Below are 14,027 nucleotides of genomic sequence, written 5' to 3'. Positions count from 1 at the left end.
ATATTCGGATTATTTATTTATGCTTAATTAAGTTAGTTCATAACAATATTTTTTAATTTAACCGGCATTCACTTCGTAACACTTCATAATAAATTATTATGAAAATAAAACTTTGTTATTAGTGTTACACAATTTTATTATTTTACAGGAACACAACTATAGTTTCGGGAGAGCACTCCTTCCATCGACGGGTGATATAAAATGAGGAGTTTTATATCACCCGTGATGGGAGGAGTGCTCTCCCGAAACTATAGTTGTATTCTTGTAAAATAATAAAATTGTGTAACACTAATAACAAAGTTTTATTTTTCATATTAATTTAGTTCATAACATCTTAAGAACTAACATAAACTTTTAATAACATTACAATTTTTTTATCAAAATTTCTCAATAACATATTTTTTCAAATTAATGTTAAATATCTCTTTTATTTCTGCAGGTAACTCATTGTACAGCTTCAATCCCTTGTACAATGAATGAAAAATACTCGTCCAGGGTTCCGATTCTACTTTAAAAAAACAGGACTGTATTCTTCATCCGACATTCGACCGGATACGGAAAAAAAATATGCTTATCAAATACTTAATGATAATATGATGTGGGTACTAGGTATCGGATATTGTATTAAAAATGTGATAAAATCGATATTTGTGTACGAAAATGAGTATATTTGCATGAACATTTAAAGTATCTTCATCGGTAACCTATAATTGAACATGTTTAAAAGAAAAAAAATATGCATATTCTGCTTTTCATATGGAAAACTTCATTTTACTTTGTAGATAAAATTGAAGATAAATGTGAACTTCCCATTGTAATCGGGGCCCAGAAACCGCATACGCGGATAAAACTGAATCTGACTAAGCTACTCCCAAATGAGTAGTTTTATGTTTTGGCCATTAAGTACTCTGTAGACGTCGCTAAGTACGCAACTGCCGATTTAAATTCAACTATGCCGTGTTGTGTCAAAATACTGCTGAGATTAAAAGGGAATACGGTAGGATCACATATCATGTGTAAAAAGCAAATTCACAAGTGATATTATTTAAGAATTCGATTATTTCACCATGTGTCAGATTGTTAAATAAAAGTACGTGGACATTTTGTTAGCATTGCCAGGGTAGTCGAATCATTTACCCGGCTTTCTATTAATAAGCCGTCGTGTAATATTAAACGGTATTAATTTACTTAATTACTTAATGGTTTTTTAACGTTTGCCAAGTAAAGGCACCTGTTTTTTGTATAGTCCAGTCAGTAAAATATTTTTTGTTGTAAAATATAACATAAAACAAAATTAATCTATATTTGTGTATATTGTTCGCGGTCTGGCAATATTACGGGGCCACTTCACGCATGCGCGCAGGCGGTATACAAACTTAGTTCTACGCGCCTTCCGGTATATTATAATTCTATGCGTGTGGCATTTCACCTCTCTGCCTACCATCTGAAGAAATGGCGCTATAGTAGCAGGTTAAGCAGAAAAAATAGACGTTAGAAGAATAAATGCACTAAATTAATTTTAAAAATTTCGAATAATTTAAAGAAGAAAATTACTAGTGTATCTTAAACAACATTACCTCCTCACCTCCGACATCTATCTCCCTTTGTTAACCATGGAGTTGATACAGTGCTTTATTTATTTAGTTTTTTATTGCTTAGTTCTTGGCATGAACACTTAACAAACTTACTACTATGCTCTATTTTTTATAAATTTATTGATATCATTCTAACTTTGCTAGAATTCCACTCGTCCATGCGCTTTGTAGCTGCACGATGATTGGTTATCTAGCTTTCATATACCAACTTAAAAATACCTAAATTTTATAAATGGGGTCTAGAATTCCAATCGTCTATGCGCTTAGTAGCTGCAAGACGTGTTGTAATCTTACTCCTTTTTATTATTCATATTATTTTTATTTTTTTTAGTATCATTAATACACTAAATTTATTTGTCAATTTTTAAAATGTGTAAATAGGGGCTAAATTTCTAACTGTCTATGCGCTCTGTAGCTGCAAGACGTCCTGTAATCTAGCTCCTATCTGTTATATTTTTTTATTGATCTTAATTGAAAACGAGGAACTAGAATCCCAACCGTCCATGCGCTCTGTAGCTGCAAGACGTACTGGAATATTTATTAATTGTACAGCGCCCTTGAGGTGATTTTCACAAAAATGGCGCTATATAAATTATCCAACTATATATATATATATATATTACCTACTCATATTTGACAAGAAATATTAATAAACTCATATCTATCCAGTGATTAAGATATTTGTTTAACAAAAAGTACTTTTATCATTATAAATTACGTTAAAGCTAGAATATTATCTTGTTTAAAAAAAAATTCTTGAACACAGAAAACTTCACAAATTTTCACTCATTAATGCCGCGATGAAAAATGAACAAATCGCCAAATTGTAATGGTGAATGTATTTCTTTGTGCACATTTCATAATACAGTTTTTTTTAAAAAACAATAAGGCATCATCCCATATTTGTATTGATACATCCACCTAACTCTAATTATTGTTTGTACTAAGACTAGATTGATAGCAATGACGAATTCCGATTAGAATACTGTAGAGATAAGAAATAGTAACAGGTAGATAAGAGACAGACAATGCCTAGTTATTATACTTTGTTCTAACTTTACAATACTTAGAATATTATACACACGAGTATAAATAACAAGGATAAAAGTTGAAAGTGAAAATTAAATGAAAATATACAAAGAGAGTTAGTTTTATATGTAAATGTATAAACATATTTATTAGATTAGGGAATATTTTAAAAATCAATAATTTAAAAATATCTTATTACTCAATTGTACAATCTTTGTTACAATATGGTATTGTTGGATAGGGTGGTGCATATGCCAGTATATTAAACCCTCTTAAAATAGTACAAAGATTCATAATTAAAGTAATTTTAAAGAAACCCTCAAAATTCAATACGGTAAGTCTATATACATTATTTAAAGTTCATACAGAAGACACTATTTATAAAATAAACTCCATTATACAATTAACATATTACAACAGAGATGAAGAACATTTAATAAAAGGTAATATAGAAGCCAAGGCATCTACAGGGCTTATGACCTGTCAATGGCTGGTTTAAGTGGCCACTTTACACACTGTGTAACATTCACCATTCTGCCTATATTTGAACATCTATATTCCTTCAATTCTTTCATCTGTTGATGTTTGTGAAGTTAAAGAGCTGAAACCTTTATTTATGCGGGTGAGATTCATCTAATTGAATTATTTCACCTACATACTAGGCAATGAATCATTTATGAAATTTATTAATAAATTTAAAAAATATGGCGTAAGTTCAAAGTAAAGGATAATAATATTAATGTCTAAAAATCTATATGTATTTATTTAATCATTTTACAAACAAACAAACCATCACGCGGTTCCCCGTAGAGGTAGGCAGAGAGGATAGAACGCCATATCACTCGATCTTGGCTTTCAGACCTAGCCTCCTCTACATTTATACATCTTCTCATGCACGCACGCCTATTATTCCTACTTTTGACATGTCCATCTTGTAGTATTTGATGGACTTGATCGTGCCATGTCTTTCTCGGTCTTCCTCGTTTTCTGCATCCATCAACATTCGCATCGTAGATCCTTTTAGCCGTTCTTTCGCTGTCCATTCGCTCTACATGTCCAAACCAACGCAGAACCCCTTTCTTGATTCTGTCGATAATGCATGTCTCAGCCTTACACACTTCACGGATCTCGACATTTGTGCACCTATCATACATCGTTTTACTACACATTACTTTCATCATAATTTTTCCAATTCCATACTTCGCTCCCATACATTAGAACGAATCATTTTACTTATCAATAAAACGGGCCTTACTTCATAAAATTACGCTATCATAAATATTAGAGTTATCTAAATTAAACTAAGTTCCTTTTCGATGAAAAATATGCTTAATTTTTATTTAATGTCAACATTATGTTCCAAAACTTCTATAATAATTCATCGGGCATGTACTTAAATTTAGTAGGTGGGATTTAAAAAATAAATATAAGTATTTTAATTTTAATATTTCCGCCCGTGACATCACTAGTTGTCGTCGGCGAGTTGTCCTGATATTCAAAAAGTGAACCCCGTACGTAGGAAATCACGCTATACATGGCTTCCCGTAACAGGAAATATATCAAAACTCATAATTGAACTGCTATTCTGAACAGCTGTTCACTAGAACTTGTGACGTTTAAAAGTATGTAGTCATAGAATTAAGAATAGTCCAGAAACCGCATACGAGCATCAAACAGAAGGCGACTAAACTACTCATAAATGAGTAGTTTTACGTTTGGACCCATTAGTTTCTTTGTAGACGTCACTCAGTACGCAACTCCTGATTTGAATTCAACTATGCCGTGTTGTGTCCTTTTAAAATGTAGAAATACTGCTAGGATCGTAAAGAAACAGGATGATCACATTTCATGTGTAATTAGCAAATGAATGTGTAAGTAGCAAATACATTACTTAAAAATTGAATTATTTTTCCATCTGTCAGATTGTCGAAGAAATCAAAATGGACATTTCGTTAGTGTTGCCAGGAGAGTAAATTGTTTTACCCTACTTTGCTCATCTAATGAGAGAACTAAGGATTAAACAACTCTGTGGTGGACATTTGACCGACATTATCTTTAAAACATCAAATATTGTTTAACATGATATAAAAATATCCATTTTATGTCAAATAAAATTTGTTTTATATTTTAAGTTCAAAATTCATTAATTCAATTACTCTTGTTAAATGACCCTTTACTTATCTACTATGTTGTGTCAATCAATATTTCCGCGTGCACAATAAATTTTTTGAGAAATCAACAGATTACTTTTTTTTTTACCTACATTTGTGTTATGATTATATTTTTTCCCATCGCGCAACATTACGCGGCGACATCACGAATGCGCGCGGCGAAAGTGGGGCACAGTGGGGGGATTTTTAGACACAGTCCGATGTTTTCAAATATGATTCTAAGCTCCTTCTGGACTATTCTTAATTCTATGATCCAAACTAATCTGAATTTTTCGATCTTCTTAAAAATATTTTGCCACTTCTGTTTTTGTTTTAATTTTTTTTTCCTTCTGGACTATTCTTAATTCTATGTATGTAGTTCGTTTTTATTATTTTTTTCATACATTTTAGAGAAACATTGTGATGAAAATTAATGCTCTAATTTTTGCCGCGTATAAGAAATATTTTTTTACATCCAATTTCCCTTAGCTCTGAACATCCCCGTTTAGTTAAACTTTTTAAAGAGGACAGTAAAGAGTATTTAGCGTATTAACAAAATGGTAGACAATTTCAGCACATATTCACAATAATTGTTTATAGACACATTATTTTTAATTTCACAATGTTTTACTTTAAAATTCAGCATTATGAAAACATTTAATAACAAACTGAAAGTCACATATAGAATAACGCAGGTATGGTTTGACACTAACTAAACGCTACAGACTACTAGTTAATAAGTACTAGCGGAGTAGAGAGGTGTGCTAATTCGGGCCAAACTGCTATCAGAAAATAAAATGTAAGAGTAAATACATCCACCGTGATAACAGCTTATCATTAGAAATAATTCTGATAGCCTGAGAACACACAATGCAGGTGAGACTAACATCTGCATCATACTACATATTATGTAGATTATAATCGAAAAGAAGCAGAACTCTTTGAGCCCTGAATTTGGAGAGCACTAGAATAGTGGAAACATTAAAAAAAAAAAAATCAGCTTTGTGTTTTAATAATAATCAGATTATTATTCTAGTTTTCAGAAAATGTACCTAGGAGTGGTTTCTCTTACAATTTAATAATAATTTTTGCTTTCATTATACGCATATCCAATGTTAAATAAAATTAATCTGGGTAGGTATTATAAATAAAACAAAATAATAATAGAAATCAGGCGAGAGTGTAAATCTGAGACAAGTATAATTGATAAGATTAAGAAAGGGTCTCTGAGATGGTTTGGTCACGTAGAACGAATGGACGACGAGAGAATGGTAAAACAAGTATATATGGCAAAAATGAACGGCAACGTTAGACGAGGACGACCAAGGAAGACGTGGCATAATCAGATAAACCAAAATCTTAAGTCTGGTCAAGTCAAAAGCAGACAGAACTGAAGGGCATGTATGACAAGATGTATGAATGTGGAAGAGGCTAGGATTGTATGCCAGGATAGACGCGTGTGGCGGTCCATTCTCTCTGCCTACCCCTACGGGGAAATGGCGTGATGGTAGTAGTAGTAGTAGTAATAATAAATATCTATAAAATCGAGCGATTCAAAAATTTAAAAAAATTGACGGCATGTTTCAATACTCGGAACACTTTTCATTTGTCAAATAGTTTCAGAAATATACATTCAGGAACATGGATATGCATGCCCATCAGTGGTATATAATATCAATATTCGATTGTTGCGAACTCATCAATTTTATTAATGTGCGAGTGCCTGGTTGAGTTACCCGATGAAATACTCTGTTCTACTGCGGTCCATCATCGAACAATTACAGCGCGAATTCACCAGTAGTACGGATGCATGTACTTGCAAACCAATATGCTAACAACATCGATGTCTTCAACATGAATCTTGTAAATTTTTTGAATCAATGTACTCGTATATGTTCCATATCAAATAGAACTTAATATTCATAAATATGTTTATATTGTACTAAATATTATGTACTTAGCTGTTTTAAACCTTTTAAACTGTATTTCTTTAATATATTTGTGTTTTATTTGTTTATCTATTATTTTTTTTAATTTTTAAAAAATATTTTTTTATATTATTACCAAAAATAACCTTTATTAAATACGCAAGTGTTAACGATCATTCTTTTCTCACATAAGTTTTTTATTAATTGATTTTTTTGTCACATTTAATGTTTACACCTTTTACATAATTTAATAAAACTGAATTGGTATTTTTATGTTATGTGTTTTTAATACTAATTATGTATAACTGTGTGTTTTCTGGACAAAATAAAATTTAAAAAAATCTTCTGAGCATTTTTTTTCTAAAAGGCTAATAATTTTATGCACAATATATATTTTTTGATACAACAACATAATACATGGAATGTTCATGAGTATTGATTATGATTTATGATTATCTATTAAAGACATATCTCAACATTAAAGATTGTGACTGTGAAGAAACGTTTGTGATAAGCTATCTTCAGAAACTAGACTTTAATCATCGCAAGCGGCGTGGAAATCGATATCTATATTTTTTTAATCCAGTAGTTTACTAAAAACTAATATATTTAAGAGCAAGCCCTTTCATGAATTTGTAATCAGGACAGGTGTACTTAAATTTTCGCCTCCAGTTTATATTTTGCGAGGAATTGTATAATTTGTATAGAAAGGCGCCGTGGCGCAGTTGGTTAGACGGCTAACTGTGAAACTGGCATCGCGGGTATGATTCCCACCAGTTGCAAGATTATTTTTTTTCTTAATTGATCTGCGCGTTGTTGTGTATTTTTTTATAACTTCCTTACATATCCCCTATTTCCCACCTACTGACAAGTCTTAAAATAGAGGCTTAGCGGGTTAATCTTTTAAAAAAAAATTGCTGTGGTTTACAACATGTGACACAATTTAAATAGCCATTAATTATTATCTACATATTAGAGATGCAGATTGAAATTTACATTAAGGTAAATCATTATACAAAAGTGATCAGTAGAAAAACAAAAGACTTAACGATAAAATAAGTACAAAAAATAACAATAATATACCTTTACATCATACAAGTAAATAAAGCTTTTAAAAACTCACCCTCAGTATGATCACTGATGCTCCCTGGTGGGGTGGAATAATTTCCTTTACTTCCGGTGTCATCATCCTTTTTCTTCAATGCCTACACAATGCAATGTAGAATTAAGGTGACGAGTCAAAAATGAAACAAAGTACCTTACGCAGAATTTTATGAATTAGACTAATGGAAAAAAAATTAAAAGTAACTTGAAAAGAGCAAATTGGACAGAATGTTTTGATTAAATTTTTAAAATACACTTTATTTCCATTTTTGTGTAAAGTTAATTCAAATGTAGGATATTTTATGCAACAGTGCCTTAGATAGCATTAAGCAGAAAAAAGTTAAAAATATTTCCATGGTCTGAATGATAATAGTATAATAATTTTTAGAAATTGTGAATATAAAAAAAACTTGTATTTGAAAATGATCTAATTAGTAGATTTGTGTTTTGTTTTGTGTATTTTGTTGGCGTCAAGATGTAACACAGTCAGTAGAAAATGAGACTTCAGATTCACTTGCTGTGTGATAGATAAATTAATGTTATTAAAGGAAGCGTTAGTTTTTATATTATATTTAATTAAGTATAAAAAAATACACATGCACCAAATGATGAAATTATAATTAGACATTATGGTAAACAAGCATCCATGCAAAAAATATAAAGCCCTACTAATCATTAAAATTGTTGTTTTTAAATAACATATACTTTTTATGTCGTAAAAGATGCAGAACCAATTTCCCATTGATTATAATTTTAAGAAGAATGGTTCAACTATTCATCATAAATTAGGAATTAAATGATTTTCAGTTAAAAAATTCAATAAAAATGTGCCGATAAATGCAATTGTATTATAATTGGCAAAATAAAACAACAAATTTACGCTAAAAATGTGGATGGTTAAGATGTAAAAAGAAAATAAAGAGAGAGAGAGGGACTTATTTACGCAACAAAAATATATGAGCGGCAACAAAAACACTATTCAGGCAGGATGGCAACATTATCCATGAAGAAACGCTGACCTGAGCCAGTAAGGTTTCCACCTTATCTTTGTCCATGAGCGTGGAGTGGACTCGCTTGTTCTTGAGATGATGCGGTGTGTCTCGCCTATGCAGTCGGCTCTTGGCATTCGGGTTGTCGCTGTCGTTTTCGCTCTCGTCTAAAGTTTGTCGTCGAAGTCGCGCTCTGTTCTCGCGGAGAGTCACTACGTCCTCATCATCTCCCGGCGCTGGTCCCGATATGAAGCCGACACGCTTTTGGCCGTAATGTTCCTAGTGAGCGAGGAGACACCCCATCAAATAAGCACACATGGATTATACATCATAATCCTCCGGGAAATTCAGGAAACGTGCGCTTTCAATTATGAAAAACATGTTTTCTGTAATCTCCGAAAGCTATTTTTAGGATCCTGAACACAAATGTTTATTGAAAAAATTAAATATTCAAAAGAACATGCTGTAAAGCTTAAAAAGGTGTCTATTTTGAAATATTGGTTATTACATTATAAAATATTGGGTTAGATAAAGGTAATCCCCGAGGCATAACAATGATGCCATGCATCCATAAATGACAAAAAAATAGAGAATAACATACATATTATATGAGAACATATGAAGCAGTTTTCTGACAATATTAATATGGTTTGATTAAAAATAATGTTATTTCTATTTGTCCTGCCACCAAATAATATTAAGATCTGTGAAATATGCATTTGAATTAGAAAATATACCTCTTCCTGGTCTGAATCATCATTTTGATTGGTTTCCGCATCGGAAGAGTCCTCGTCGTGGAGAAGGTGACTTTCCTCAGTCGCGGTGGTAGAAGAAAGTTCTTTCTCAGATGATTTATGTGTCTGAAAATAAAAGAAACGTAAAATAATGTTAATACAAAATTTATTTATTTATTTTATTGGGTAAACAAACAGTATGCACATAAATATTGACAATTTCTTTGTATGTATATTAGTGTAAGATACTCGTGCACACATTAATCCTGAAATTCACCAACTCCAAAAATGAAAGCTAACGTAGACATAATTTCTTATTCTATAATAAAAAGACTTATCGTTTTGTCCCTTAATACTATCAATACTTGGAAAAAACTTAGGCATATAAAACTTGCTATTTTTGTACTTGAAGATTTAAATTAATACATAAAGTTTAACTAACGTAAAATATGTTGATTTCCCAAGTGATCGTGTTCAGCTGCCTGATTGCTCTTCCTATCTATCAGGTAAAAACCTGAATTTTAAATAAACATACCAAATAGCTAATTGTATGCAAGTAGACTATAGAAAATAAGTAAGGGCAGCCTGAATATTTTTTTTTACACGTTAAAAGAAATACTTAATAATAAAACAATGATTTAATTTTTTTTTTCATTTCATTTAATTTTTTTGCACCACAACAGGCCAGGAGGCCCAATTACAGTGGTGAATTACATTACAGAACAACCAGGCTTGAGAAAAATCAAATTTTAATATTTGTGTTCTCACCGGGAATCGAACCCGGAACCTTCCGTGCGTGAGTCAAGCGTCTTGACCACTACACCACGGAGGCCGCCTATGATAATGTAACTAATATTTTATTTTCGAGCTTTATGTTATTTGTAAACAAGTGTTAAAAAAATAAGCTGTGGTAGAGTGGGGTTTGAATCTCGGACCTCTTGATCCAGAGCCCGATACACTACCACGAGATCACAACCAGTCAACACTGTATTGTAATAACGAATTTGTTTACGAACTCACCTTATCACCGGATTCGGAGGTATCGTCCTCGGGTTCGGCCATCTTGGCCTGCGGTTCTGGCCTGTGCTGGGGCTCCGCGGCGGGCGGGGGCAGCGGGGGCTGCGGGGAGGGCGGTGCGGGGGTGGCGGCGGCGGCGGCAGCGGCGGCGGCCGCGGCGGCTGCGGCCTGGTGGTGGGCGGAGCCGGCAAACAGCTTGTGCGCCTTGGCCTTCAGCTCCTTGGGGTGCGGAGTGTTCTGCCGCACAAACGGAGTCTGGAGAACAAAATTGAATTATTCGTCTATTTATTTAGGAATAGTAACAGAGTACCAGTAATGCATTCGTAGAAACAAAACAAAGCATAACTGGGCCAGTAATATATATATATATATAATGACTTTCTGTCCTTGGTTGATAATTTTAAATGAAGCATAGAAACATATAAAATCAATATTGAATATCATCATCATTACCCTTTCCGTACACAGTGGTGCATAGGGTACTGCATTTGTAAAGCTAATGATGCGTATTTCGATCGTCTGTTACATGATGTAAGGTGAACAGTCTAACGTTTCAGGTGCTAGCCCAGGAACAATAAAATACTGCAGTTTAAACAACCTTTAAAATCAGGACCCAGGACCCAGGACCCAAAAAATGGTAGAAGTACGCGTCAACCACTACACAACGGAGCAGATTTATCTCCACTTGATTTCGTTATTCAAGATTTTTACCCGAGAACAGCTATAGAGTCAAAAAAAATATTTCATTAAAAACGATTTATTAAGAAATATCAATAAAAAAACATCAATATTTTCAAAAACATTTGTCCAGGGTTCGGGTTCTATTTCACACCCAACTGTATTCATCATTCGCCTGGACGCAGAAACATAAATACAGAATGCTATTCATAATTAATTTATTGAGTCTAAACAAGAAAAATACTTGATTTATTGTTCAATGGTGCGAATTTTATAAACAAAATTAAAATAGAAAAACTGGTCAAAAAAAAACATACAAAAAAATTGTAGGCGAAATAAGTATACAGAATCTCACCTACATCAAGAAAGGTTTCAACTTTATTATTTCACAAAGATGGATGAAAAAATCAAGATATTTATATGGATGTTCAAACATAAGCTGAATGATGAAAGTTATAGCGTGTAAAGTGAACACTGAAATCAATGACAGGTCTTCTAAGTGCCTAGACTTTCATACTTATTACAAAAAAAGTATTTATGACTATTAATATATCAACCCGAGAAATAAAAATATTCAACTATGATAATATAAAGACTCCGCAATAGCTCCTTGAAACTGGTAGCAAATTTCAATATTTCCGTCAAAAAACTATTGTTTTAGCATTTTTCACACTTTAATTTTATGCGTTTTTGTAATAATGAAGTGCTCTATACGAAATTAGTTGCCGATGAGAGAATCGTGAAATTATATCAATTATATTTATTGAGCTGGCGTTGTTTTAATTATATAATCATTTAAAAATTCCCTGAAAATGAGAAAGATTGTCACATCAAAAAATAAATGCGTAAGTAGACTAACTGTATTTTTTTTTCACTAAGGTCAATTTGACTACTGTAAAAATAAAAAGGAAGAAGCAGGATTCGTGCTAAAATACTCGATGATTACCTATTAAAAAAAGTTTTTCAACAAAATAAAATACATTCAGATAAGTATCCAAAAAACAAATTCGACTGATGTTAACTAAACTACTCGTATGATATAAGTGTAGATGATTAAATGAAAATTAATTTAATAAATAAAAATGGTTTTTAAAAACAAAAAAAAACATTAAATATATTACATACTTTTTGTTTGTTTTCCGGAACAAATGTTTGGAAAACATTGGTAGGTGGGTAGTAAAATACGTGAAAAATTAATTTATTTAAATTGTAGGTATTCCGAAACTGATTCCATTAATATCTTGTTCAAAAATATTTTATTTATTGTTAATATATTTTTTTGTCACTTTCATTTACGAAAACTTTAAGTTAAATGACATTATTCGAAAAATCTGTATCTTAAATGCTATTTTAACCGGCACGTTTCAATAAAACCCTATTTTCCTCTCAATAATTTACGCAAATGCTTTGACAGTTAACCGCCGTAATTCGACGAACCTTTATTTTTGTCCCATTTATTTACGAAAACGTTAAGTTAAACGGGTTAATTCGATAAACCCTATTTTTTTCACATAATTTACGGAAACGTTTTTACAGTTTACCGTCACAATTCGGTAAATCTCTATTTTTGTCTCATTCATTTACGAAAACATTAAGTTAAACGGGATAATTCGATAAACCTATTTTTGTCCTATTCATTTATGGAAACGTTTTTACAGTTAACCGTCATAATTCGGTAAATCTCTATTGTTGTACCCTTAATTTACGAAAACGTTAAGTTAAACGCGATAATTCGATAAACCCTATTTTTTTATTCACATTAAATTACGCAAACGTTTTTACAGTTAACCGACACAATTCGGTAAATCTCGATTTTTGACGGGATAATTCGATAAACCCTATTTTTGTACTATTCATTTTTGGAAACGTTTTTACAGTTAACCGTCATAATTAAGTAAATTCCTTTTTTTGTCCCATTCATTTACGAAAACGTTAAGTAAAACGGGATTATTCGATAAATCGTACTTTTGTCCCATTCATCTACGAAAACGTTAAGTTAGACGGCAAAATTCGATAAAATTCCCAACCGTGTCACCAGAAGTCAAAATCTGCTATTTATAAAATCTTCTAAGAGCAACTTTGGTTTTTATGCCCCAATGTCCAGAATGTGTAGATTAGTGAATTCATCACACGACTTGGAATTTTTTGGGATAGATCTTCCGGCTTTTCGTAGATCTCTTCGCGACTAAACAGTGTGGGATGAAGTTGGATTGGCATGGTTTAGCTCTAAGTTTTTGGTCTTTCGTTTTTTTTAAATATATTGTATACTATTATTGTTTTGCCCTTGTTTGTCTTTGCTAAATAGTTTTATGTTCTTTTTGTTCAGTTTCTTGCATTTATGTTTCTTCATGTAACTGTTGTAATTGGCTTAGGCCGTATATATATATAATAAATAAAACTCTATATTAATGTATCTTCCCGAACTTCGTTGGTAGACGTTCGTAACGCGATAGCAGCCACACGGACCTAGGAACTTTTCTCGCAAATTTGTTTATGCCAAAATTTTCCAGAAAAAAGTACATTTTCAGTCGACGTCCGCGTGGTTTGCGCACACAATTACCGACATTAGTACACAAATTATGAGATTTATACAAAATGCAAGGAATTAATAATAATCCGGTGCTGTGATGCTTTCGGCATGTGGAGCAAATGGACGACGAAAGATCGGCTAAGAGTTAAAATAATCGGCGCGCATGCGCGAATGCATAAAGACAGGTTAAAGGGTCTATTCTTTCTACTCTCTACCCCAACGACGAAACGGAGAAATATTTTTTTTAATTCGATAAATAAATTTAACGTAACG

At 32.2% G+C, this 14,027-nt stretch overlaps 1 protein-coding gene across 22 annotated transcripts in view; it reads right to left on the bottom strand.

Annotated features, from left to right (window-relative positions):
* Positions 1–14,027, bottom strand: part of scrib (scribble planar cell polarity protein) — a 366,730-nt gene that overhangs the window by 148,559 nt on the left and 204,144 nt on the right. For 13 of the 22 annotated variants that reach the window (XR_015822293.1, XM_088226214.1, XM_088226216.1 and 10 more), the window contains 4 exons: positions 10,550–10,801; positions 9,533–9,655; positions 8,826–9,074; positions 7,826–7,907 (listed from right to left, as the gene is read on the bottom strand). Coding sequence is in view for 19 of the 22 variants with exons in the window: in XM_088226214.1 (XP_088082340.1) it covers positions 7,826–7,907; positions 8,826–9,074; positions 9,533–9,655; positions 10,550–10,801 (706 nt within the window). In the remaining 3 variants the exon portion in view is untranslated. Of the gene's footprint in view, positions 1–5,405; positions 5,501–7,825; positions 7,908–8,825; positions 9,075–9,532; positions 9,656–10,549; positions 10,802–14,027 lie in introns of those variants that run through there. The other 9 variants (XM_088226217.1, XM_088226225.1, XM_088226228.1 and 6 more) reach the window with 3 other exon arrangements.

Source organism: Micrasema longulum, unplaced genomic scaffold (assembly GCF_059751315.1).
Source record: "Micrasema longulum isolate JH-2025_06_02 unplaced genomic scaffold, ASM5975131v1 h1tg000416l, whole genome shotgun sequence".
Classification (NCBI taxonomy): domain Eukaryota; kingdom Metazoa; phylum Arthropoda; class Insecta; order Trichoptera; family Brachycentridae; genus Micrasema; species Micrasema longulum.
Note: the sequence above shows the minus strand (reverse complement) of the source record. Positions and strands in the feature narration are given on the sequence as shown.